The sequence below is a fragment of the Aspergillus tanneri genome (assembly GCF_003426965.1).
Source record: "Aspergillus tanneri strain NIH1004 chromosome Unknown AapTan_5_pilon_pilon_pilon, whole genome shotgun sequence".
Lineage (NCBI taxonomy): Eukaryota > Fungi > Ascomycota > Eurotiomycetes > Eurotiales > Aspergillaceae > Aspergillus > Aspergillus tanneri.
Window position 1 is genome coordinate 3,377,304 of NW_022984632.1, and position 22,950 is coordinate 3,400,253.

Consider the following 22,950-nt stretch of genomic DNA (forward strand, 5'->3'; position numbering starts at 1 on the left):
CAAGACATACGACATGTTCGACCCGCCCTATTACGGCCCTTTTTTTTTTTTATTTCTTTCATTTTGGAGGCGTCTGAAGCTGCCGTTTAAGCTCGTTCTTTTAGATGGATGCTACAGGATTGACAACGGAGAGAGATCCTGGTATCTGGCAGCAAACTCCCTCCTGTCTTTTGGGCTGTAACTATTATGCTATCCGCTACTATACTGAGCAATTCCTGGCACGATATGGCCAACTCCGGACTCTACGTTGCCATCCATTTACGATAAAAAATGAAATTATTGGATGCCTTTGCAGCTGAAACTGGTACATCCAGATTCTTTGACCTCAGAGCATAATATGATATGGTTGTGAATGATGCATAAAGATGTAGACCCTGATATTATTGCAGGACGGATTCATACATACAGATGGGACTCTAGAAGGGAAGGTCACCTATATCAGACACCCGCCTTATATGCTCGGTACAGTAGGTCCCCTCTGACAGGCCTCCATAGCAACTTCGCTGCTGACGACAGCTTTGTGGAGTTTTCCTATGACCAGCGGCCAGCAAAACATTTTCCATATTATGACTATGTGGTTATCTCTTCCCTTGATCTGAGCATCTTGCCGGTCTCAAGTCAAATGCTTTGTAAAACAAATAGTGGATAGTGCTGTGGCCCTTCTGAACGAGTCGGCCGACAGAATCTTGCTTACAGGACATATTTTATATACGCTTTCGGGCTAAAACTGGCTCCTACTATTAAGTGAATGATCCGGCACAGGGAACGGGCGTATTGACGTGTCTCTAAGGCAGGCTGAGGTTTGAACTTCTGCGAGACAGGGATCAGCTTCAAGAACATTGCGATTTACAGATCTGGCACAGAAAAAGCTCTGGACAATCGTATTCATGGACGCTTATTCCTATATTCATACTCTAGACTCAGAAATTCAAGATGTGCCTCCAAGGTTCTCCTTGTTGAACCACTGATTTCTATAATGGTTATAGTTGCTCGGCTAGTAACTGGATTTAGTAAGCCGCAGACGCAATGTCGCGAAAGAGAAAAATAGGCTGTTAACTCTCAAGACAAACTATTCGACTACTAAAAATTCGGGCTCTCATTGTGATTAATTTAGTGGTCTTATGGAAAGGCTGGAAGAATTCCATCTCAACATCACGCAGTCTTATTTCCTCCGGATAGTCGCTTGAGAATGAGATATCTATTTCCATCCCAACAAGAGCGCCTGTAGTTTAAAATAAGACTGGGGACAAGGATTAACTTATGCATTAATTTGTCTCATTTTTTGTGCTTCTCCCCAGATACGAATAATGAATGGGTTCGAAATCTAACAGACTAGGCCGCAAAATCCAACGGCCGTCCGGTGAATTAAAAAGATATAGGACATACGATGTGCTAGGGATTTGGACACAAATGGCCTGCCAGAAATTGTGTCTGAAGACAACAGAGATCGGGAGAGCCAGTCCAGCCAAAAAGGTGATGGTTACAGAATCAGTACTTCTTACCCAGGGACCGAACCCCAGGAACGCTTAAAGTATTGTACTCTAGGGAATAGCCCCAACATATTCGAGCAGAATAATGTGTCAGATTCAGGAGCCAGTTAGGCATCTGAAGGCAACTGTCAATGGTGGGCGGTAATCTCACGTAACGAGGCAGCTGTTCCCGGTTCTCGAGCCGTGTGACGCGGGGAGCGATTTCTACACAGAAATACAGATTGTGAACCTTGCAGTGACAGCTACTGAGCCTTTTACTGGGTAATGAAAATCAATAGGGGAAAAGTGCCGGAGTACCTGGATACCAGACCAGGAAAGCGGAAACAATTTCGCTGCCCAGCAGTTTTAGACTCTGCGAGTTCAGACGATTCAACAATGCCACGTAAGTCTATAGGCACCATCCATTGAAAAAATAAGATTCTATAACTATATACATTTGTGTATGTGTGTATACATCTATACTATAAGGAATACCATTCATAGACTTCCTCATCGGAAAGCGACCTCTCTGAACTATCCTTCCCTTCTCTCGACGTGCGGTGAGCAAACTTCTCAAATGTTGACGGCGGGGACCATGCTAGATCCCATACAGCCTCGCGATTCATGGAGCTATGTTCTCCCAGAACGCCAAAGCGGAAATCCAACGGTTCCGGGCCATCGCTACGCTCGGACGGAAGGCGCATGTAGTGGCGAACGCTGTCAGGAATCTCTTCCCGATTGTGGCTGATCATTATGAGCGCCTGTTCCTCCGACAGACCGTGATGTCGGATGGTGGAGCCGGAGGCATTGAAGCCTTTGAGCCATGTGTCCTTAGCGGACGTGCGGCGCAAAATGGTCGAAGACTGATCACCCATGTGTTCGCCGGCCTCGAGAAAGTGAATACATTTGTCACGCATGGAGGCCGACATTCCCGATAAGGCCTCGTCGAGGATGACGATTTCCGGCCGGTGAACAATGGCGCGAATAAATAACACCACACGCTGTTGTGCCATACTGAGTTCACCAAACTTTACCGAATCGGCGTATTCCACATCATAGTCGGTCGGAACATATGGGTCAGTCACCTTGTGTGCAAGTTTGGGAAAGAAAGCCCTCGATGTTACCGGCACTCTCGGTGCCTTCTCCCGGGTGGTCACAGCTGCATTGGGGTCGAGTTCGGCTTTGAAGAATCGTAGAGCTGCGCTCACATCGAGATCTCGATCGTGATCCAGCTTCGGCTTACCCAGGAAAGTCTCCGCAAAGGCAGACTCAACTGCCTGTCGGACGGTGAGTTGGCGCGGGAAGAAAGCGTGAATTTCTGGCGAGGAGTGGCCCAGACGCGACTGTAGCTCGAATATCGAGATGCCCGGCTTTCCCGGCTCGGGTAGGCGAGATCGGCCGAAGAGTTTGATGGGCAATGCATATGTTTGAGGATGGTCCGAGGTAATAAGCGATAGCAGTGTGGTTTTGCCCGAGCCGTTGGCTCCCAGAACGACCCAGCGTTGGCCACGACGGACGGTCCAATGCAAACCATCCTTTTCTTCATTGTTCACATTTTGTTTCCAGTCGCCAAGGACGGCTTTATCACCATACTGCACGCGAACTCCGTCCATCTCGATGAGCGCCTCTCCTCCCCCGCGGGAAGGCAGAGATATTCTAGATGATGTTGGTGCGCATATTTGCAAGTCCCATAAAAGTTGTCGATCAAGGTAGCCTGCTTCTACGGCCTTCCTACTTTTGCGGTATATCGCCAGTGTATCATCGTTAAATCTGCGGTCCTCCCTCTTGAAAGAAGTTGCGTACCGCCAGACATCGAAGACCTCGTAGGTCTCCGATCGGGAGCCTTGAAACAAAATCTGGTTGCAGTGCCCAAGAATTATTAAGTGTGTAATCCAATCCGGGACGGAATCTTGCGGCCGCAGGGCGAGAACAAAGCGAGGGTCAGATTTCGCCGCAAGACGCTGGAGCAGGCCGGATATGCCTCGTACGGTGGCGGGGTCGAGGCCCACTAGTAGATGGTCAATGGTCAGTCGAAAAACACGATGCAAAGAACATATATGGACTTACTGAAGGGGTCATCTAGTAAGAGCAGCTCTGGTTTGCTGAGAAGGGCCTTCGCAATGCGGGTACGCCTTGTCTGACCATTGCTCAAATTTGCAACCGGCATATCAAGCAGCTCGCTCAGGCGCAGGTCGGATACAACCTGGTCAAATAACTCACCACCATGCAATTTCTCGTCCTCCTCCCCTTCCAACGGATTGAGGGATGTCTGACCCTTCAAGTACTGGCTAACTGTCCAGTCAGTCTCTTCCCGGAGACTCTCATAACGAGCACTCAAATACGCGCCGCGCGTGCCACCAATAGCCCCAGATCCCTCCCCACTGAATCCAATATACTGAATAGCATTCCCAACTAACCGTAAGCGAGGATCCTTGTTGGCGATCTCATCTGTCAGAAGGTAAGGGTAGGAGCGAGCGGTGGGCGGAAGGCAGACGTGCTGGCCGCGGAGGATTTCAAGAAGCTGTGTCCGACCCGTGGAGCCGATCACTGCCCAATGCTGCAGGGACTTATCGTCATTGCCCTCGGGAGCATCCGTCTTGGTGGATGGTAGGACAAAATTGAAGTTTGGGAAGAGGGGAGGGTTTTGGCCGCTGGCATCATCGGGAGTTGGATAGTGTTGATAGAATGTACCGTCATGAATGCGAATAAGCGGCGGTGTCAAGGAGGAGATTAGCCGAATGGTGCGCAACACATTTGAGGGCCTCAGAAGCCGCTTACACAGCAGAGGTGGCCTTAGCATCATGGTCATGCGAAATATCTCTCCCGGCCAGCAGGATGATTTTCCACCTGCTTTTAAGCACAACCGCCATGGACGTCCACCGGAGTTGGACTCAGGCTCCGCGACAGTGGTGTTAAGTGCAGATGACTAGTTTCGGATCATGGATTTTCCGTCCCGAGATTACTTGAAGTTTGCTGTCGACTACGGACGATGTAGTCTTTCCTTTGTTGAACTCGTGTTCGTGTTGAAGATACTCCCGTTCAAAAGAATAATATCCGGAAGCGTCACCCATTCATACCTGACTTCTCGCCTACAATGACCTGAACTGACGGACTGACGGATTGATTATTTAGCTACGGACCTTTTCACTGGGCCGAAAAACATCGCGACCTGGCGGCTGGGCTGTACACCGGTTTGATCATAACAGAGACAATTCGATGGCTGGAGAATACACTATAGGAGATGGAAGGGTCAAAGACAAGAGGCTCGCCAGATAGTAGGCAGTCTTTTGGAGGATTGGCAGAATATCTACTCCATAAGACTACTTAGATGGGAAAGACAGCAACACAATGATACAGCCCCTCAGTATCACCATCTCGAAAGATACTCCGTAAACTGAAGATATGCCGTACTATGTAGAACCTAGACACTATTGGTTTTGAGATTTCTCTCCAGGGTAGCGCTTCGGAGACTTCTCCGTCTCCGAAGCAAGGCAAGTGTGGATTGTGGAGAGGAAAGAGCCAGCCTTGTTTCAGAGAGTGGGGAAGAGGATACCAATGTCTTGTACGGAGTAGATGTAAGGTTCTCCGCAGACCTTTCTTTCAACTGAAAGACACCTTGCCAGAGTCCAACTGATTCCCAAGTGCAAGGGAAACATGTGCCTTGGCTTTAACCCGATTTAGCACGGCCGCCCGTCCGCACAGACATAGCCGAATCAGGTAGGGAACCGGCACATAACATACGGAGAATGCTCCGTATATCTCCCTGATTACCGGCTTCATATGTCGGCCATGTCGGCAGACATGCTAACATCCAAATGCACGGGGTTCCCGTTATTTAAATGTCTCCGGCTCTCTAAGCTTTCTTGAGGCTACCAGGACATCTACCATACATCTGCTGGCTCTTTTGAATGCGATTTACCCCTCCAACCTGTCATGGCAGGTTTCACTCAACAATCTCTTTCCACTGGATGGAGTTTCAAGGACTATGAGGACACTTCGGCAGAGGCATGGATGGCAGTGCCTAGTGTTCCCTCCGTGGTTCATCAGGATCTAAAAGCGAACAACAAGTATGGATCCTCTGTACTTTGTCGCTCTAAATGCCGGATACTAAGCATTCTAGTTCAGATTAAAGGATCCGTATGTTGGTTTTAACGAACTGGATGCCCGTTGGGTCAACGAAAAATCATGGACTTACCGCAACGTTTTCAGAAAGCCTACCATCCCTAGAGGATCGTCAGTTGATTTGGTCTTTGAAGGTCTAGATACCTTTGCCAGTGTCAGGCTGGATGGAAGGGTCATTCTAGAAAGTGATAACATGTTTCTTGCCCACAGGGTGAACGTGACCAAGGCTCTAGAAACCGAAGGAGAGCATGAGCTGGAAATTGATTTTGACTGTGCCATGCTCCGTGCTCGGAAACTTCGAGAGCAGGATCCCAACCATAACTGGGCTTCCTTTAATGGAGACCCGTCAAGGATGAGCGTGAGGAAAGCACAGTACCACTGGGGCTGGGATTGGGGCCCGGTTTTGATGACTGCAGGCATCTGGCGCGATGTGCGACTTGAGGTATATTCTGCCAGGGTTGATGATCTTTGGACTGAGATGGAGCTATCTCCAGATCAACAGACGGCCCAAGTCACTGTTTTCTCGCAAGTAAATGGCGGGGACCCCGATTCGTCATACCAGGTCCGTTTTAAACTGAGCCTTGTCGGAAAGGAGATCGACTGTTATGTTACAGAGCCAAAGGACAAGGTTGCAAAGGTGACATTTGATGTGAAACAACCATCGTTGTGGTGGCCTAATGGATATGGAAATCCCACTCTCTATGAGATATCAGTGTCACTGGAAAAAGAACAGGATATCCTTCATCAAGTCACTAAGAAATTTGGGATTCGGACAGCGGAAGTTATACAACAGCCGGATAAGCATGGCAAATCCTTCTTCTTCAGGATTAATGGAGTGGATGTCTTCTGCGGGGGCTCTTGCTGGATCCCCGCTGATAGTCTTCTCCCCAGCATCACTGCCGAGCGGTATCGCAAATGGATTGAATTGATGGTCGCTGGGCGACAAGTGATGATCAGGTTTGCTCTTTGCCGGTCCTGATCCAAAGAAAGCCGTACTGACAGATGACAGGGTATGGGGTGGCGGGTGCTACGAAGACGACAATTTCTATCAAGCCTGTGATGAACTGGGGGTCATGGTATGGCAAGACTTTATGTTTGGCTGTGGTAACTACCCAACCTGGCCGAAGCTACTTGAGTCAATCGAGCAGGAGGCAGCCTATAACGTTCGCCGACTTCGTCATCATCCCTGCATTGTGATATTCGTTGGAAACAATGAAGATTACCAAGTACAGGAGCAGGCAGGCCTGGTCTACGACTATGAAGACAAGAACCCAGAAAACTGGCTTAAGACCGACTTTCCCGCTCGCTATATTTACGAGAAACTCCTTCCCTCGATAGTTCATAAGCTTTGCCCGACTACATTTTATCACCCAGGTAGCCCGTGGGGCGATGGCAAGATCACATCCGACCCAACCGTTGGAGATTTGCATCAGTGGAATGGTAACGTAGATTCCAATTGTGCAGCAATTCCCGTGCTAACCACTGAACTAGTTTGGCATGGTACACAAGAAAAGTACCAGATCTTTGATACCCTCGGCGGCCGGTTTAACAGCGAATTTGGCATGGAAGCATTCCCACACCTATCAACCATCGAGTACTTCGTCAAAAATGAGGCAGATAAATACCCCCAGTCTCATGTCATTGATTTCCACAATAAGGCCGATGGTCATGAAAGAAGGATCGCTACCTATCTTGTTGAGAACTTGAGGACAGCTACAGACCTAGAGGTATTGACATTCAACTCCATTGTCCCGACATCACGTATAGCTAACGCGCTGTAGACATACATTTACCTTACACAAGTTGTGCAAGCTGAAACCATGATGTTTGGATACCGGGGATGGCGCCGCCAATGGGGCGATGAAAGACGCTGCGGGGGCGCTCTCCTTTGGCAGCTCAACGACTGCTGGCCCACGATATCCTGGGCCATTGTGGACTACTTTCTACGGCCGAAGCCTGCATTCTATGCGGTAGCACGTGTTTTGAGTCCCATTGCTGTTGGGGTCCGCAGAGAGCATCATGACTGGAGCGTAACCCATGCACAACCGCCAAAAACGAGCAAATTCGAGCTGTGGGTCGCCAGCAGCCTTCAGACGGCGGTTTCTGGTAGAGTAGAACTAAGGTTTCTTTCTGTCAATACAGGACTTGAGGTCCGCAGTGCTATTATGCACGATAATGTTACAATCACGCCCAATGGCACATCCAACATCGACGATGGAGTCATCGACCATGCCGTATACCCTGAACCACATGTACTTGCTGCGCGATTATGGGTGGGCGGAGCCATCATCGCGCGTGATATCGATTGGCCCCAACCATTTAAGTATCTTGATCTGTCCAACCGAGGTCTTGAAGTGAAGCCAGTACCAGGGTCTACTGAGGGACAGACACTTCAGATCAGCTCGCGGAAGCCAGTGAAATGCTTGGTGTTCGAGGAGCGTGATGGTGTGCGGGTCAGCGACAGTGCAATGGACATTGTGCCTGGGGATGAACAGATCGTCACCGTTAAGGGACTCCAGCCGGGCGATACCCCTCTGAAGTATAAATACCTTGGCCAATAGAACTCTCGGTGACTCGGTTATCTCGGTCGCATAGTTTTTGACCCATTGAGCTGTTGTCGGCTGCCGCTTGTCCCGAGGCATAATTTTAAGGCATCTACTCAAATTACCACGATCACATAATGGTTAAATAGTGGTAAGGCTGTTTCTATGGAGCAAAGAATAAGATACGAAATAGATACACGACAGTATCCGCTCTATCGTTCGCTTTCCAGGAGGGGTTCTACCCAATGCATAAAGTCTTGTTATTCAGTCTCTGCGGCTCCTATTTGGCACCATGTTGAAGAAGTAGATCAGGTAACGTGATGTGTCCGAGCGTACTTGGCAGCGAAAGCACAAAAGTAGACTCCAGTACGTATTTGGATCTGCATTATGTTCCAGGAACAATGACCGATTCTTTCTGCCTTGGAGATGGGTGTGTCCCCCATCAGTCGCTAGATTGACATCAAGTCTTTTGAATCAGCACACAATCCATGGACTGGGAGGCCGCCACCAAGCCTGTGGGCTGCGCTCACATGGGTGCAAGAGGATCGGCACTCGAGTCGAGTATTGGCCCTGCCGCGTCGTAGAACTTCAATTTCATTGCACAGGCTAGCGGGGAGATGGTAAGTATCTCGGGGGTGGAAGTAGAAGAGAGCTGAAATCTACCTCGCGTCAAAATCCAGGCAGGTTCGTTCGGGTCCACGCCAAGGTCCAGAGGCAGTCGCATCATGTCCTTGCCTGCAGCTGGACGGCACATACTAGCAGGTGAATTCGCCATTTCTCGCAAGTGCTGGGTCTGCCCCTTTCGAGAGCATCAGCTGCAAGGGCGCCATATTGCGCTCTTATACCGCGGGAAGAGTGAGCGGAAACGCTTTCGGTTGCTGAGAAGGTTAGGATTCACCCCTTGCTGCAGTAGCAGTTCGGCCATGTCCCAACGGCGACGGGATACCGCTATCCATAGCGGTGTTTTAGACTTCCCCTACGTCGGGTTCGGCGGTCCACGTTCGACCCTCGGTCCAGCCGGAGTTCCACGGTGTTGAGATGGTGTCTACTGACACCCGCTAACAGGGGGTCTCCTTTCTTCTATCCATAATTGAAATGTGGGCACCAGCTTCATCAATCGTTTCACGACTTCAAGATGACCTCCCCGGGCTGCTTTCCGTAGTGCTGTCCGATTGTAGCTCATTTTACGTGTCATTATAATGCCCACAGATACTTCATATTCCAGAACGATCTCCAGGCAGGCTGTATGTCCGCCTCTAGATTATATGTGCAGCAGGTCTACTATCGCTCCAAGGGCAACTCCAAAGCAAGAAAGAGCCGAGCCACTTCGGCGTGCCCATAGGTCATGGCCGTAGAAAATACCCCGCGGCCTGTAGTGCCTTGTAGTTCTCCATTATAATGCAGCGCTGTTCTGCCATGTATTCCGCACGTCAATATCAGCCCCTCGGTCAATAAGGAATGTCACTAATTCGTACGTTCCACATTGCGCCACCACTATGAGCGGTACTTCCCCGCGGCAGATGCAGTGGATGTTGCGTTACAAAAAGTCATATGGTCCACGCCACGCCAGTTCTAGTGCCATTTGGGAATAGACCAATCGTTACCCCACGATTTGACAATGATGGACGCATCTGTCAAGCAGTCACACCGAAGAGATATAGAAGCCCTATTGAGAGTGAGTGTCGAGGAGAGTCGGACTTAGTTAGATAAAGATGTCAACGTCGGGAGTACATATTCCCAAAATGTGATCCGTCCCATCAGCAATCTCCCTACACGATGCTATTGATTTCAGCAATTTGCGATGCTTCAGTAAAATAATTAGACTACCTAGGTTGAATACTAAACAATCCAGAACGAGCCTTTAGCTGCTACCTAAGCCTTCGCGGCTTCCGCTCAGCCGAGAACCTCATATAGTTCATCAACACCACATTTCCTTATCGGTGGGAGATGGTGAGAGATTGAGTCGGAGTATTTGTAAATTTCACGGCAGTTAGTGTCCGAACACGGCCGGCTAGCGGGTTTAGTGGAGTGAATCTGAGTCCTATTCAGTCGGGTTCAGCCCGCCATCCCCAGCTAGGGGCGCCGATCAATAGATCAGAATTCCTGGATGTTGGGGACTGTGCGGATGCGCTCCTCCATCTTAGTCACCCCGATCGTACGGAGTAGACCAGACGTTGTTGTACTGATTGCTGCAGGAGAGGGATCCCTCGTGTCTCTGTCATATCCTCCAGACTTGCCCTCCCCAATATCGCAACGAGACTGGGCAATCGCTTCAAAATTAAATTCCCAGCTGAAGACCACCCCCACTGGTAATGAACTAATCATCGCGCGCGCAGAGAGCCACTTCTCTGCAATGCCATCCTTAGACTGCAGCATCCCGCGATCTCCCACTGGCTATACCGTCGATTTCTAATCCGCGGCGTTGCCCTGGGACGTCATGATTGGTTCTGGATGGGACTCGAGCAGGACCCCGGGATGCATGTCTTCCCCTTCTTTGGTGTGCCTCGCGCCAGACAGGTTCGCCTGGGGCATGGCGATCGGCAAGTTGATATATCAAGGTTACACTGCATAGTCCAATGGCGTCCGCTGCTATCAGGACCATGTCATTTACAGAAGGCCGTGGCTCGCGCACCCTCATCAATTCCCTTTATATTCCCCGATGTCCCTTGTGCCAGTTCATTTCCGCCTGTGGTGCCTCCTTTCTCATCCCCCAACACATGATGGCCAGCCAACCCACGCCCCGAGGAGGCCTCCTTCGTCGTCTCTTTCTCGCTGCGTTCGATCGGGAAGAGCAGGGCTTCCCCCCGATGCCAGCCCATGCTGCGATGACACCAGTGAATGGTCACCCCCCCGATACCCCCATGGACGCCGCAGCGCTCTCGGTCCGCCCCCATCTACCCAAGCGTCTCACCGTGTCGACCACCGACACGAGCTGTCTGATCCCGCCGGGCGACAAGCTACTCGTTTTCCGAGCGCTGACGGGCATCGACAGTGTCCCGACCCTGACTACGCTGCATCATTTCGCCCGTACAGCCCCCAATGTCGGCATCTACACACGCGTCGTGCGCGCGGAACAATCCGCGGCACAGCGCTACCGCTTCTTCAGCATCTTGATCAACACATGTCTGAGCATTCAGATCGTAGTGGCAGCCGCCTTGACAGCTCTGGGGGCCGCTTCCGGTCCCCATGCCGCTGTCACGGCGTTCGGCGCCATCAATACCATCATGGCCGGCGTCCTAACCTACCTCAAAGGGTCGGGACTACCCGATCGTCTCAAACAATACCAGCACGAGTGGCGCAATATTCGCGAGTATATCGAGCAGCGCGAGCGTGAAATGTGCCTTGACGGATGCGGTCTCGACGTCCAGGAGGAGATCCAGATCATCGAGCATATGTATGAGGGGGTGAAGCGAAAGATCGAGGCCACCAAGAGCAGCGGTGACAACCGTGCCTCACAGCAGAGCAGGAACCATCGTCGGTCATTCCTCCCTATGGATCAACCTCCCTCGTCACAGCCACCGCCGTCACAATCTCGATTCTCACAGCCCCCGCCGATGCAGCATCAGTCGGCGCATTACTCGTCGACGCAGCCTACGTCGTCACAGTATCCTCCATCTCAGTTCTTTCCAGCGCCGGCCCGGGAGGTGCTGAGGTCCAGTCCGGTGGCAGTGCCGGAACCGTCTATGTCGACGGAAAAGCTCTGATTATTCGTTACGAGCATTGGGTTGGATATATGTCTATATAATGTCAGTCCGTTCACTGGATGGATGGTCGCAAATCGCTAGTGTTATGTTGGAGTCTACTTTGTGTGTTGATACTCTAAGCACGCAACATTGTCCACGATATTGTCTAATGTGTCTAATGTTGATAGCTATGCTACGTCTGGTCTAATTATACCGCACCTTCTTCGACTATTCCTTTTAGTCTTCAAAGCTATTTTCATTAATAGACTATTATTGCGCCTATTGGTATTCTAACATTCACTTTCCAAAGAGAGAATCCCAAAAAAAAAAAAAAAAAAAAAAAAAAAAAAAAAAAAAAAAAAACGACTAGCGTTTCTACGCAAGGACGATGATACATTGACAAACAACACGAAGTAGAGCCGGCGTTTTCGATTCAGCGTGATCTTGCCAGCTAAACAACGACGTTGCAAAATGATCAGCCTATTTATCGTGTGCAAGCCTTGCTTCGTCCTCCAAGTGTATTCCATGCCTCAGATGCATCTTTAATTATTTAATAAATGCTCCTTGCGTGGGCAAGTAAAATTGTGGAACTGGGCTTTGGATAACCTTATAATCCACGCGGAAGCCAATCGAATCCTTCCTAAGTGTGATACAGATATGCAGGGTTACTGCCCTTTCTTGTGTTTCGTCCCTTCATGAAACAAGGCACCACTAGCTCCGATGCTACAGTATGACATAGACAATGCAGGTCGCATGTATAGGCCCCTCAATTCATGCAGACAGCATCCAATACAACATAGGACTTGATTGTCCACGCCGCCATGCCGACCTACAATCAGTGCCCCTGGTCAACATAAACAAGCACATCGCCCCCAAACTATAAATTATGTTATGATCATACGCTCAGGGGAAGGAATGGTGGACAGAAGAACACTATACTAGCTACATGCAGTAGCCTAGTTATGACTTTATCACGGTAGTAGTAACAATCAACTGATTGCACTACCGTAGCCAACATGCTTTCAACGATCCAGGGGATAAAGCTGAGTGTTCACCAAGGCACTAGGGGTAACAGGATGTCGAATCCCAATATCTCTGTCTTTCACCCAGGTCGCAGAGACTGCGAAATCGGCCTCCACGTTTCCTTGCGCCTGCGCCGACCAGTGGATGCAGGTTTGCTATGGAATTGGCAGAATCACAGACGGTAGCCTTTGAAATTTGAAGCTTTAGCTTTATATATATATATATATATATTGGTTACTGTGTTGTTAAGACGTCGCGCGAGGCAGCTTTTGGCGACCCTTATTTTTATCGCCGTCCCACATCTTTTTGTGTCCTCCCATACCAGCCTCAATGGCTTTGACAGGACTGTAATATGGCTTACTGGATAACCCGGCACTCAGCCTTTTATGCTCCCCTTCTACTTTTTGTCTGGCTGTTTTTTCTAACTTCTAACCTTGTTTAGATTCTCGCTTGGCAGTCCGCTCTGCTTTCTCCCGTGCATACTACTCCTGTAACATCTAATGCGTTGCAGTCCGCTGTTGTTTCTTCTCAGCTGATTTTAGGTCTTTTATTTATGTGCGATGACCACTTGCAGCTCCTAATCTTAAATAGCTTGCCTGTCCTGCTTTTCCGCCTGTTCCTGGTCTATTTGATGCTGCCACACTAGCTCCATGTTAGCTAGACTAAAAAACACCGGCTGACCACCGTTCTTTTAACTTTATACAGGCTATGGCCTTTCCCGCTTTTTTTACACTTCAGGTTAAGTGCGGCCGCTTGGTCCCGAATTTTGTGTTGTAGAATCTCATGCCGTGAGGCTTCTCCGCTGCGCGACACAGCAAGGTAACTCAGGGATCTAGCAGTCCCTCCTTATGGAACTAGGGGTCAATTCACCGAATGGCACGAAAGGGCCCTAGGGTTTTTAACCTATCTATTAATGCAGTTGGTGGGAAGTAATATTACTCTGTTTGCTAATCTGAGATAATGGTTTATCAGGATTGAGTGGCTAAAGCTCAGTGGGCTGCCAACCGGCATTGATATTTTTAGTAGTAAAAACCCGATCCCATGCGTCCCAGGAAAAAAAAAAAACTTAAATTTCTGGTTTATAAGCTAAATTAACCCCTGGTGGAGAGTGCCGAAAATAGGTCAACGTCTAGCGGATGGAGGCGATAAGTCGAGTGTGGCCTTAATACTATAAAAGAATTGATTTCGATTAGTATAATTAATAAATTTAAGGTTAATATAACTATTATGTCTAAAATTAGGAGCCGGTAGGCATGTCCAGCTTTTTGCTTTATATACTACTTAAATAATGGCGTAAACACTGTGCATCGCAACTCCAGCTATTTTCGGTACTGGCAAAGAATTCTACTTCGCTAGAATGATCAAATCCTTGAAGCCAGAGCTCCTGCAAGTTATTTGACACCTCTTGTAGATAAGGACCGGTGGGGGAAAGGAATAATTAGCACATATAGCAGCCATTAGAGTGATAAACTCCAGAATTCCATATTGACTTGCTCCAAGAATTTTTCCCGCGCCTGAGGGCAATACAATTTGACGCACAGTGACGCAACACTGCGAAAGAGTCTAAAAAAAAAAATATTACTAGATTTAAGAAGTTGTGGTCCGCGACCTTTCGTTGATAATCTATGGTGTGTAGGTACACGCTGGAAAGCCGTGACTGTGGCGCTTGCAGAACTGGGACACGCACTTGCGACTTAACTCGGTTTTTACCAGCTTCTCCACAATATTATTAACCATTCAGAGAGGGAGTGGGGGTAGATGGGATTCTCCAGTCTCTGACCTTATGTAGATGCTCGACGAGAACATCCTCTCGGGTGCTGGTGAGTTCTGAGACCGTTTCTTTTTTATATCCTGAATTATGGCGGTTTTCCTTTTGTAGCGGTGCCACAAGGTGCTTTTGTCTAGGTCATATTTTCTAGTAGTAGCAGGACCTCGCGCCTAAAGATAAGAGAGTTATTCATCAATCCTAAAAAACCGCCATGTTCCTAAATGCATAGAATGCGGATCTCCCACAGTCACTACGCATCACAATGCATACATATGCACAATACTTGTTGGTTCTCACCGCAACTCCTTGCATTAACGAGACTTCTAGAATTACTATATAAAACCATCTCTGCTCTCACCAACACAACTATCTAAATCTAACCATCACAATGGAACAAATTACAACTATAACCCAAATCCCCTCTAACCTTACACGCCTCGACCTCCCTTCTTCCCCCAGAATCACACAGACGATCACCCCAACAGATGGCCTTGTCATCCTCACACGCGTGATTTCCGCCCCTCCTCCGCAGAATCTCATCGAGCATCCCACCGATCTCCTTGGGCCCATCACCGAGTCGGATATCCTCCCGTCATTCTCGGCCGGCACGCCGCCTTCCGTCGCTTCCACAGCGAGATACCCTCCGCACTCTCCACGGGGGATACAATCTCCCTGTTCTGCATAGGCGGCGTAGCAGGGACTCTCATCTGGGCGGACCCTGAATAGGGCCACGCACTGTAGCTGGTCTTGCTAGGCGCTGTTCTCGCGGAGGACGGAATGCCTTTGACGAGGCACGATTCGGCCCGGATCGCGACTGGAGGCGCCCGTGGCACTGCTCGTCTGCGTCGCGGGCACAACAATGATTGTTGGTAAGACTGGCGTGGCATGTCAGCTCATGCGGGGGCTCTGCGTGCAGGGACTGAAAGTGGCGGCGTGCAAGGCGACGGAGATTGCATCTGTGCTAGATACATTCCAACTTGTCGAGGCGGGTGCAAAGCCCGTGTAGGGAATCCATCATAATGGGATATCGTCTACGTGTGCCGGGACGGTGGAGGACGTCTGTGGGATGGGGCTGGGGATGTTGGGTGAGATTAGGAGCTATCAGCTGGACGTGGTTATAGTTGAGTTTGGGGATGGGTTGCTGCGGGATGCGGGAGGAGCTTGGGTGCAAGGAGGTTCACCAGCATACGGCTGCTTTGGTTGTAGGTGCGTCGGATTTACGGCCGCGTAGGGAGAGCAGAAGGGAGGGAATGTAGAAGTTATCACTGGGATGGTGGTCAATAATAAGGCTACTGTGGACTACGTGGAGAGGGTTGGGGCTTCTGGCGGAGGGGAATCGGGGGAAGGAGATTCCCAAGACACTAGGGTTGGTCATGGAGAGGTTGGAAAAGTTTGGAGGAATTAGACAGCTCTGTATATATATCTGGCATTAGTCTTTAGAGATTTGTTCGGTGGCATAGTAGGTGATATAGTTCTGGGCTACCGGCTAATCTACACTTATTTGAAACCCTGGCTGTCCTTGAACCGATTTAAGTACATAAACAGCGGTGATTTAGAACAGGTATCCTCATCACATCAACTTAGTACTTACAGTCAGAATGGTGCAAAGTGCGAAAGTTGAAATAAATTTATAAAAGATATAATGGCCCTTAAGGAGATATTTAAAGGGACAGAAACCTGACAGGAGCCAGCTATTATAGGTGTAACAACCAGAATGAACAGCAGATTGTGCTGCGGCTATAACAATAGTCTTGTCATGGACAGGCGACAGGGATAAAGAAATAAATATAAATGTCTCGCTGGGACTCCTGTATAGCCGTCTTGGACTAGGGGAGTCAGGCACTGACTTACGTCGGCCTGGGTAAAGCGGCAACCACCGCATCGAAGTCGGACCCAGAGGTTACATCCAGCAAAAGTGATTGTGTCCAGGGGAATTGAAACGCTAGAGTATTTGCATTGGATACATTTCGGCAGGCTGGTAACTTTCGCCTGTCTGAGGTTTTAGAACGGATGGACAGGGCGCAGAAGTAATCCTACCCCTGGTGACTTTATTTTTCAGGCTGTGAGTCAAATACTCAATGCAGGCTGGTGAGACAGACCATTCCACTTCTAAGAACTAGACTTTTCTTCTCTGCCATGTTGATGCTCACCACCTAGTGTTATTCACTTTGGAAGTACAGGCAGTAGCGAGATAAGGGGGGGGATAGCTTTGAACATGGACATAAAACAGAGCTTGGCGGGGTGACTTATTCCTTTCAATAGGCACGATTATATAACATCAGCTATGATAATCTTTCCTTGGAATAGATATGTACTGTACAGTTGTACACAGTAGTTTAACACAGTTCCTTTTATTGGCCCCACCTTGCAAGGGGTGGTTTCACATCCGAGTATTGCATCGCTACCCTCCAATCAATCACTGGCCTGTAATCGATCAAATGCATATGTTAGTAGTAATGTCCACGACTGCATGACAAATAAGCAGTTGTTTTTGTCTTTTTTGAAGCCATACAGCAGATCGATGAAAATGTTGAATCCAATAAAATGCAACCTCGTCTATATAGCCTGATTCAGTGATGGCCATATTGCTTCTTTCTCCGTGTAGTCCAACTAACCAGCTAGATGACACTTTGCAATTAGTATAATAAAAGGCGGACAGGGTGTTCCCAAGCGCAAATTGCAAATTTCAATTTGCCTCTACTATAGTACAATATTCCCGATTGGTATTCCTACCAGTATAGAGCTTTTTTAGACGGATCTCGGATCACTATCTATTAGTCCTTTCCAGTTCCTATCTGAAAGCCAATCTCGTCAAAATTCCATGTCTTCATTTGCAATTTCATGGGGTCTTCGATCAAGGCGCTCAAACCACTCAGAAACTACAGGACAATTGTGCGCTCTTCCGCTCAATATCTGTGGCCCGAGTTTTGGTTGTCTGGATTTGAAGTATCATGTTGTGAAGATTTTAGTACTGAATTTGCCCAATTTGCCCAATTTTCAACCATTTTTGGCCGTACGGGTGTATCGAATTCGTTAAAATATTAATAGACTGACGAAGAGCATGCTCTTCAGCTTCGTTTAGCTTCATATTCGTTGGTGGCTTAGTTGAGTGAGAGTTGCATCCCTTCCATTATGCCCTTCGTTGTTGAAGCCAACACCTTAAATTCTCGCAAAATTTTTGCCAAATTGGGTTTCTGTTAGCGTCTGGCCGCATCAAAGGCCTTGTGCATGTTGGCTTCCTTCTCATAATATTTAGTAGACATTTTGGTGTGGAAAAAGATGCATTTTTGATTGAAGACCAAATTACCAAGGCATTTTAAAAAAAATAAAAAAAAAAGGGGGGGCGGAAATAGTGTTAGGAGCGCCCGGAAGCAGGATAACTTAGTCGGATGCTTGGCTTACATGCTTAGGAACATAACTTATGTTATTCGCACCTTTTGACCTGGAAGGGCCAGATCGATCGGGGGAGACGCCTGGACACCCTTGCATGTCCAGAAGACGTCGCAGGGGGTTGGCGTAGGGGGGTTTATTATTATTATTATTATTATTATTATTATTTTATCAAAAATATATTAGTCTATTCTGGAATCAAATGTCAGGCCCCACTGACAGCCAATCTGTGACGCTGAGGCCCAAACAAAAATCCCAGGTAAAATGGAATATTCCGCAATACAGGCGAACCGAGCCTCCCACCGGGGATTGCAACGTCAGCGATTAGCTCTGCAATATACATGGTCCTATCTTCCCTCCTACATATGCATATTCCCATTCGTACCATAGCGCACCATTCAGTTCGTTACCGAGCCAACATTCGTTTACGTGTGTAACCTGTCTCTGGAATCCCTTTCTCTCTTTCCTTCCTTCAACTATTCCTTTTGTACATAGCTATTTTATAGGTCCCACAGGTTCAGCTCCTGACACTTGATAACCAAATACCAACGTATTTGAGACTTATAATTCTGAATAAACAGACATTTTACATATCTTAATAAGTTAAGATACAAGAATGGTTCTCTAAATTTTATAAGGATTAAGGTCGAATGGCTTTATTTTACTGAATCAGCACTTTATCCATCACTTTTAGGAAATTTATGCAAAAATGGGTTCTTTGCGGGCAGCCGACGGGCGGGCTCTTCCCGCCCGTCGGCTGCGGGCTCTACAACCGCGGACGGGTTTTGTCAAGGTCTATCACAAAAGCACATCTAATGAGGCAGTGAAATTAGATGTAGGAACCATGCAGCGGACTGGAAGTCAGTGAACAGTTAGTAGGCTGAATGTTGCGGACGAGCAGGGAACTGCCCGCGCAGGGGATGGATAGTTTGTTAGTAATTAACAGATGGGGCTAACGGAGCCACTGGACTGTGAATCAGAAAAGAGAACACAATAAAATGTCATACCATCAGGTACTTGTCGCACCATCGAAAGGAACAGAACTTAGACGACTTGATTACCAACTACTCCATAGTAGTAATCCTCCACTTAGCCTGTTAAGGTATAGCTATATGCACTGTAAAGGGCACAGTGGTGAAGGCCTTGGATTCGGACTTTTTAAAGACTGGTACGGGTTGTGTTTTGATATTTCCTACTCTGTATACGTTCAATCTTGCTCCAAGAAGATAATACGCGAAACCCTCTTCCCCACAATTTTAGCGCCCTCGGGTGCCCTTTCTTGGCAGCATGTAATTACTTGATCTATGTCAAGGTGATTGAAGGCGTTCATCTAAAAGGACGTATCAATGTCCCTAGATAGCCAGGTGTCTAGGCATATTTTTAGCACAGTGTAAATTCGTTAAAAGAACCAGGCTGCTAGCATTGCTCCTCCACAGTATGACTGTATGCTTATATAGTGAACGTGTACGTATTAAGAAGTTCTGCCGATCAATTCAACTAGTCTTAATCAATTTAAAATGGCATGGCAAATAATTTGGAGATCTAGATATAAACTGTAGTCTATTATATCTTATCTATTGTCTAATAGTCGAAATTAATCTATGACATATTAAGTAGTACAAAAGATCCTGATTGTTACAGCATGGTCCAAAATATTACAGCCCGAAATAATTCATACAGCCAACTTTAATAACTTTTGATCATACCAAAAAATATCAATGAAAGATATATAGAAAGGAAATAACCCCAAAATATCAAAGTACAACTAAAGGTTAGACTCTCAAAAAAAAGGAAAAAAGAGAGAGAGAGAGAGAGAAAGAAAGAAAGAAAGAAAGAACCATAGTATATAGAAATATCAAAAAAGTTGAATCGCCCACTGATGCCAGGTTTCCGCCACAGCAGGGTGACACTTGACAATATGAGTCTTAAGTTTGTCTTTCCTTTTACATATCTGAGCGCAGCCATGGAAGCCACATTTGTATGACTGATGAAAATGAAGGCTCTTAATATGTCTCATCAAATCTTCACTTCTGTTGAACTGCTTGTCATATGAACAGCCGCGGAGGCCACATTTATATGGTTGATGAAAATGAAGGCTCTTGTAATGTCCCATCAGATCGTCATTCCTGCTGAACTGTTCATCACATGTACAGCCGACCCAATCACAGTTCAGTCCTCTGAAGAACGTTAGTCTTGATATCTCGATAGAGTGGTAAGTATATACAACATACTTCTCTTTGGTCTGTTCTTGGCTTGCTGGTTGATTGGTGGCTTTAGAATATGGGATACCCTCTGGTAGGTGATAATTATGGCTATGACTGGGTGGGGCTTGAGATTGGGTGTTTGACTTAAGATGTCCTATCGGAGTATTGGCAGGATAGTTATTGAAAATCACCGTTCTCTGAGAGTGGATATCGGCACGAGAGTCAAAAATAGTAGCGCTTGGTTGCAACTGCGGCTGAATTGCGTGGGGTACAAACACTAGATTAGGATATGGACATAAATTTGCCATACTATACATCGCACTGTTTATGGGTGAAGTCCCTGATGCTGAAGTTGGGAAATGATGTAAAGTATTGGGGTCAAAGTTTATGGCAAAGGGATCAAGGTCGCTTCTGTCCAGAAAATAGGACTTGGGGATATTGTATTCCTCGACTCTGCTCGAGGCTGTTTCATCATTCACCCTGGACTGAGAGGTGGGTGTATTAGACATAGTCTTAGGCATCAACGAAGTAGCGCGAGAAACAAAAGGGAATGTCAGTTTTACTTCTGGGAGGCATGGAAAAGTTCCAAGGGGATACTCCTCAGAGATGGGTCCCAATGCAATTTTTATATCACTATCATACTTGCCCTGAGCGGAGACCTGGGGTGTACAACTACATTTTAAGATAGTGTGGTGTAGGGTTCAAAATCATTTCATGTGCGTACTGTAATAGTCACACTCTTACAGAGCTGGCAAAAGTACTGTAATTCAGTACAGTTTGTATTGTATTTTTAAGTAGTGTGGGTTAGTGAGAGTGTGAAGTATTTCAGCGCGTGTAGTGACCTCTCAAACTACTCCCAGCCTTGGCCCTCCACGGCTAGACAAGTCTTGATTTGATATATTGCCGTGCCTTTTTTACCGGAGCTCAACAATGATAGATGATCGACATTACATGTCCGTTCACCGATTAGCATAATGAATAGCCCCAGTTTGTTGGTAACTAACTTTAGCATCTAAAAACAAAAGTACGTCAATCCACCCGCTTACGGGGTACTGTTGTCCATCAAGTAGTTCTTTTGGTCTGTGCTAGAGGGATTTGGTGGTAGGTGCCGTTCGGCCCTGGGTGGGGTTGCCCCTACACGGACCCTGACGCTAGCTCCTGCTAACAAGCATTAAGGAGTACATGTACGCAAAATTGCCCGAGCCTTACTCTGAGCACTTTCACCGCCTTATCGTGGAAATTTGGCCCAGCACGTACGGCGAAGATATTTCGACGGCTGTCTGAATATCTGGAATTACTTCATAGGACAACTGGAAGGTTTCCGAAGATCTCGATATGACATTGTCCTTTCCAGGCAGTGATCGACGCTTGGAATAGTTACGGTTCGTAAGTGTCCAAGAAAATAAAAATAAAAATAAAAATAAAAATAAAACTGCTGGATAGTATGCACTTTGTGCTCACTTTCTCTACAGAAAAGGAACCGATGCAACAGAATGGGGTAGCAATGGGATGCAATAAAATGGAATGAAGTAAGATGAAATAAAATAAAGTGAGATGAACTGATGAAGTGAGGCGAAATAAGATAAATGGTAGGAATTGGGGAGGAATTGGGAGGAATTGGGAGGAATGGGCAGAATGGGAAACGGAGATCAGGCTCTACATTAGAGGGGATGAAGTAAGGCCAAATAAGAAAACTAACTTATCCAGTGCCCGGTACTCAGATACTATACTAGATGCTAAGGCTCTTGACTTGATCCATGTTATTTTCGTAATTACTTATTTTGTATTGAAGTTTCTTCTCTCGAATAGAGAAAAGAAAAGAAAAAATAATTAATATAACTCTGAATTTCCATTCCTGTCTTTTGCTTCTAAGTTTTAACACCAATTTTTTTTTTTTTTTTGAAGAGAGTAGTGAAAAAAGGTATATAAAACGAATTCCAAAGGGAGTAAGTACCCTTGCGACGAATTATACTCAAGTGCTAACTACTATCTATAGCTTATCTAACTACCCCGTAGCTAAGTCTTCGTGTGAGACTAGAGGATAAAGGTATCCAAAACGCCATGCTAATTCTCGAAAACTTCAACCATATTAATGAGACCGAAATTCTCATCCGGTCGATTCAGATTGAAATCCGCGAGTCAGACGTTGCCGTCCCGTAACTTCAGCTTTTTTTTTTTTTTTTTTTTTTTTTTGGGGGGGGGGGGGGGGGGGGGGGGGGGCGGATCCAACAATGTAAGTGAAAAAGATGTCGTTTGAATTTAGTAAATTTATTACTCTAACGACCTAAGCTGGATTGTTGCCCCGCGAAATTACTGTCATGCACATTGCCAAAAATGGAGAATTTCACTGTCCCCCTCTACAGTAGGGGCAAAAAGGGGGCTGTAACATGAACATTGCTTTTTCTGAACTTTAATTACTTCTGTCGTATTCAAGCTGTAAACTTGAGTCACCAGTATAGACCACTTGGAGTTTACTTAGTTTTACTTGATCAACGCCTTGAACTAACTTTGTCGCCTGAGCCTCAACGATATTCACTTCTCATGGAATTGGAAGATCTTAACTAAAGTACATAAAGTGTGGGACCCCCCCCCACTCGAATTTCTGTTCTTATCATTCGATAAATTAACAGCACTCTGTACAAGCAGGGGGATAGAACGAATTAATTCTGGAATTTTAGTGAAACCAGATCTACACAGACATTCTTTATTCTGCGTATAAGATATTCCATCTATATTTATTACCTCATA

The 22,950-nt window shown here is 47.0% G+C and overlaps 5 protein-coding genes across 5 annotated transcripts; 4 read left to right on the forward strand and 1 right to left on the reverse strand.

Moving 5' to 3' along the window:
• Positions 1 to 1,951: 1,951 nt before the first annotated feature.
• Positions 1,952 to 4,272, reverse strand: ATNIH1004_010529 (putative ABC transporter; the record flags this gene model as incomplete). The annotated part of the gene is made up of 2 exons (XM_033575098.1): positions 1,952 to 3,477; positions 3,537 to 4,272. 2 exons carry the CDS (start codon positions 4,270 to 4,272, stop codon positions 1,952 to 1,954), a joined length of 2,262 nt encoding a protein of 753 aa, XP_033423116.1.
• A 1,130-nt stretch (positions 4,273 to 5,402) lies between these two features.
• ATNIH1004_010530 (beta-mannosidase) lies at positions 5,403 to 8,152 on the forward strand (the record flags this gene model as incomplete). The annotated part of the gene is made up of 5 exons (XM_033575099.1): positions 5,403 to 5,536; positions 5,595 to 6,548; positions 6,601 to 7,031; positions 7,083 to 7,318; positions 7,373 to 8,152. The coding sequence occupies 5 exons, from the start codon at positions 5,403 to 5,405 to the stop codon at positions 8,150 to 8,152; spliced, it is 2,535 nt and encodes an 844-aa protein (XP_033423117.1).
• Positions 8,153 to 10,734: 2,582 nt separating this feature from the next.
• Positions 10,735 to 11,838, forward strand: ATNIH1004_010531 (uncharacterized protein; the record flags this gene model as incomplete). Its single annotated transcript, XM_033575100.1, has 1 exon — positions 10,735 to 11,838. One exon carries the CDS (start codon positions 10,735 to 10,737, stop codon positions 11,836 to 11,838), a length of 1,104 nt encoding a protein of 367 aa, XP_033423118.1.
• A 3,158-nt stretch (positions 11,839 to 14,996) lies between these two features.
• ATNIH1004_010532 (uncharacterized protein) lies at positions 14,997 to 15,471 on the forward strand (the record flags this gene model as incomplete). The annotated part of the gene is made up of 2 exons (XM_033575101.1): positions 14,997 to 15,282; positions 15,335 to 15,471. 2 exons carry the CDS (start codon positions 14,997 to 14,999, stop codon positions 15,469 to 15,471), a joined length of 423 nt encoding a protein of 140 aa, XP_033423119.1.
• A 3,236-nt stretch (positions 15,472 to 18,707) lies between these two features.
• On the forward strand, positions 18,708 to 18,926 carry ATNIH1004_010533 (uncharacterized protein; the record flags this gene model as incomplete). Its single annotated transcript, XM_033575102.1, has 2 exons — positions 18,708 to 18,833; positions 18,900 to 18,926. 2 exons carry the CDS (start codon positions 18,708 to 18,710, stop codon positions 18,924 to 18,926), a joined length of 153 nt encoding a protein of 50 aa, XP_033423120.1.
• Positions 18,927 to 22,950: the final 4,024 nt, after the last annotated feature.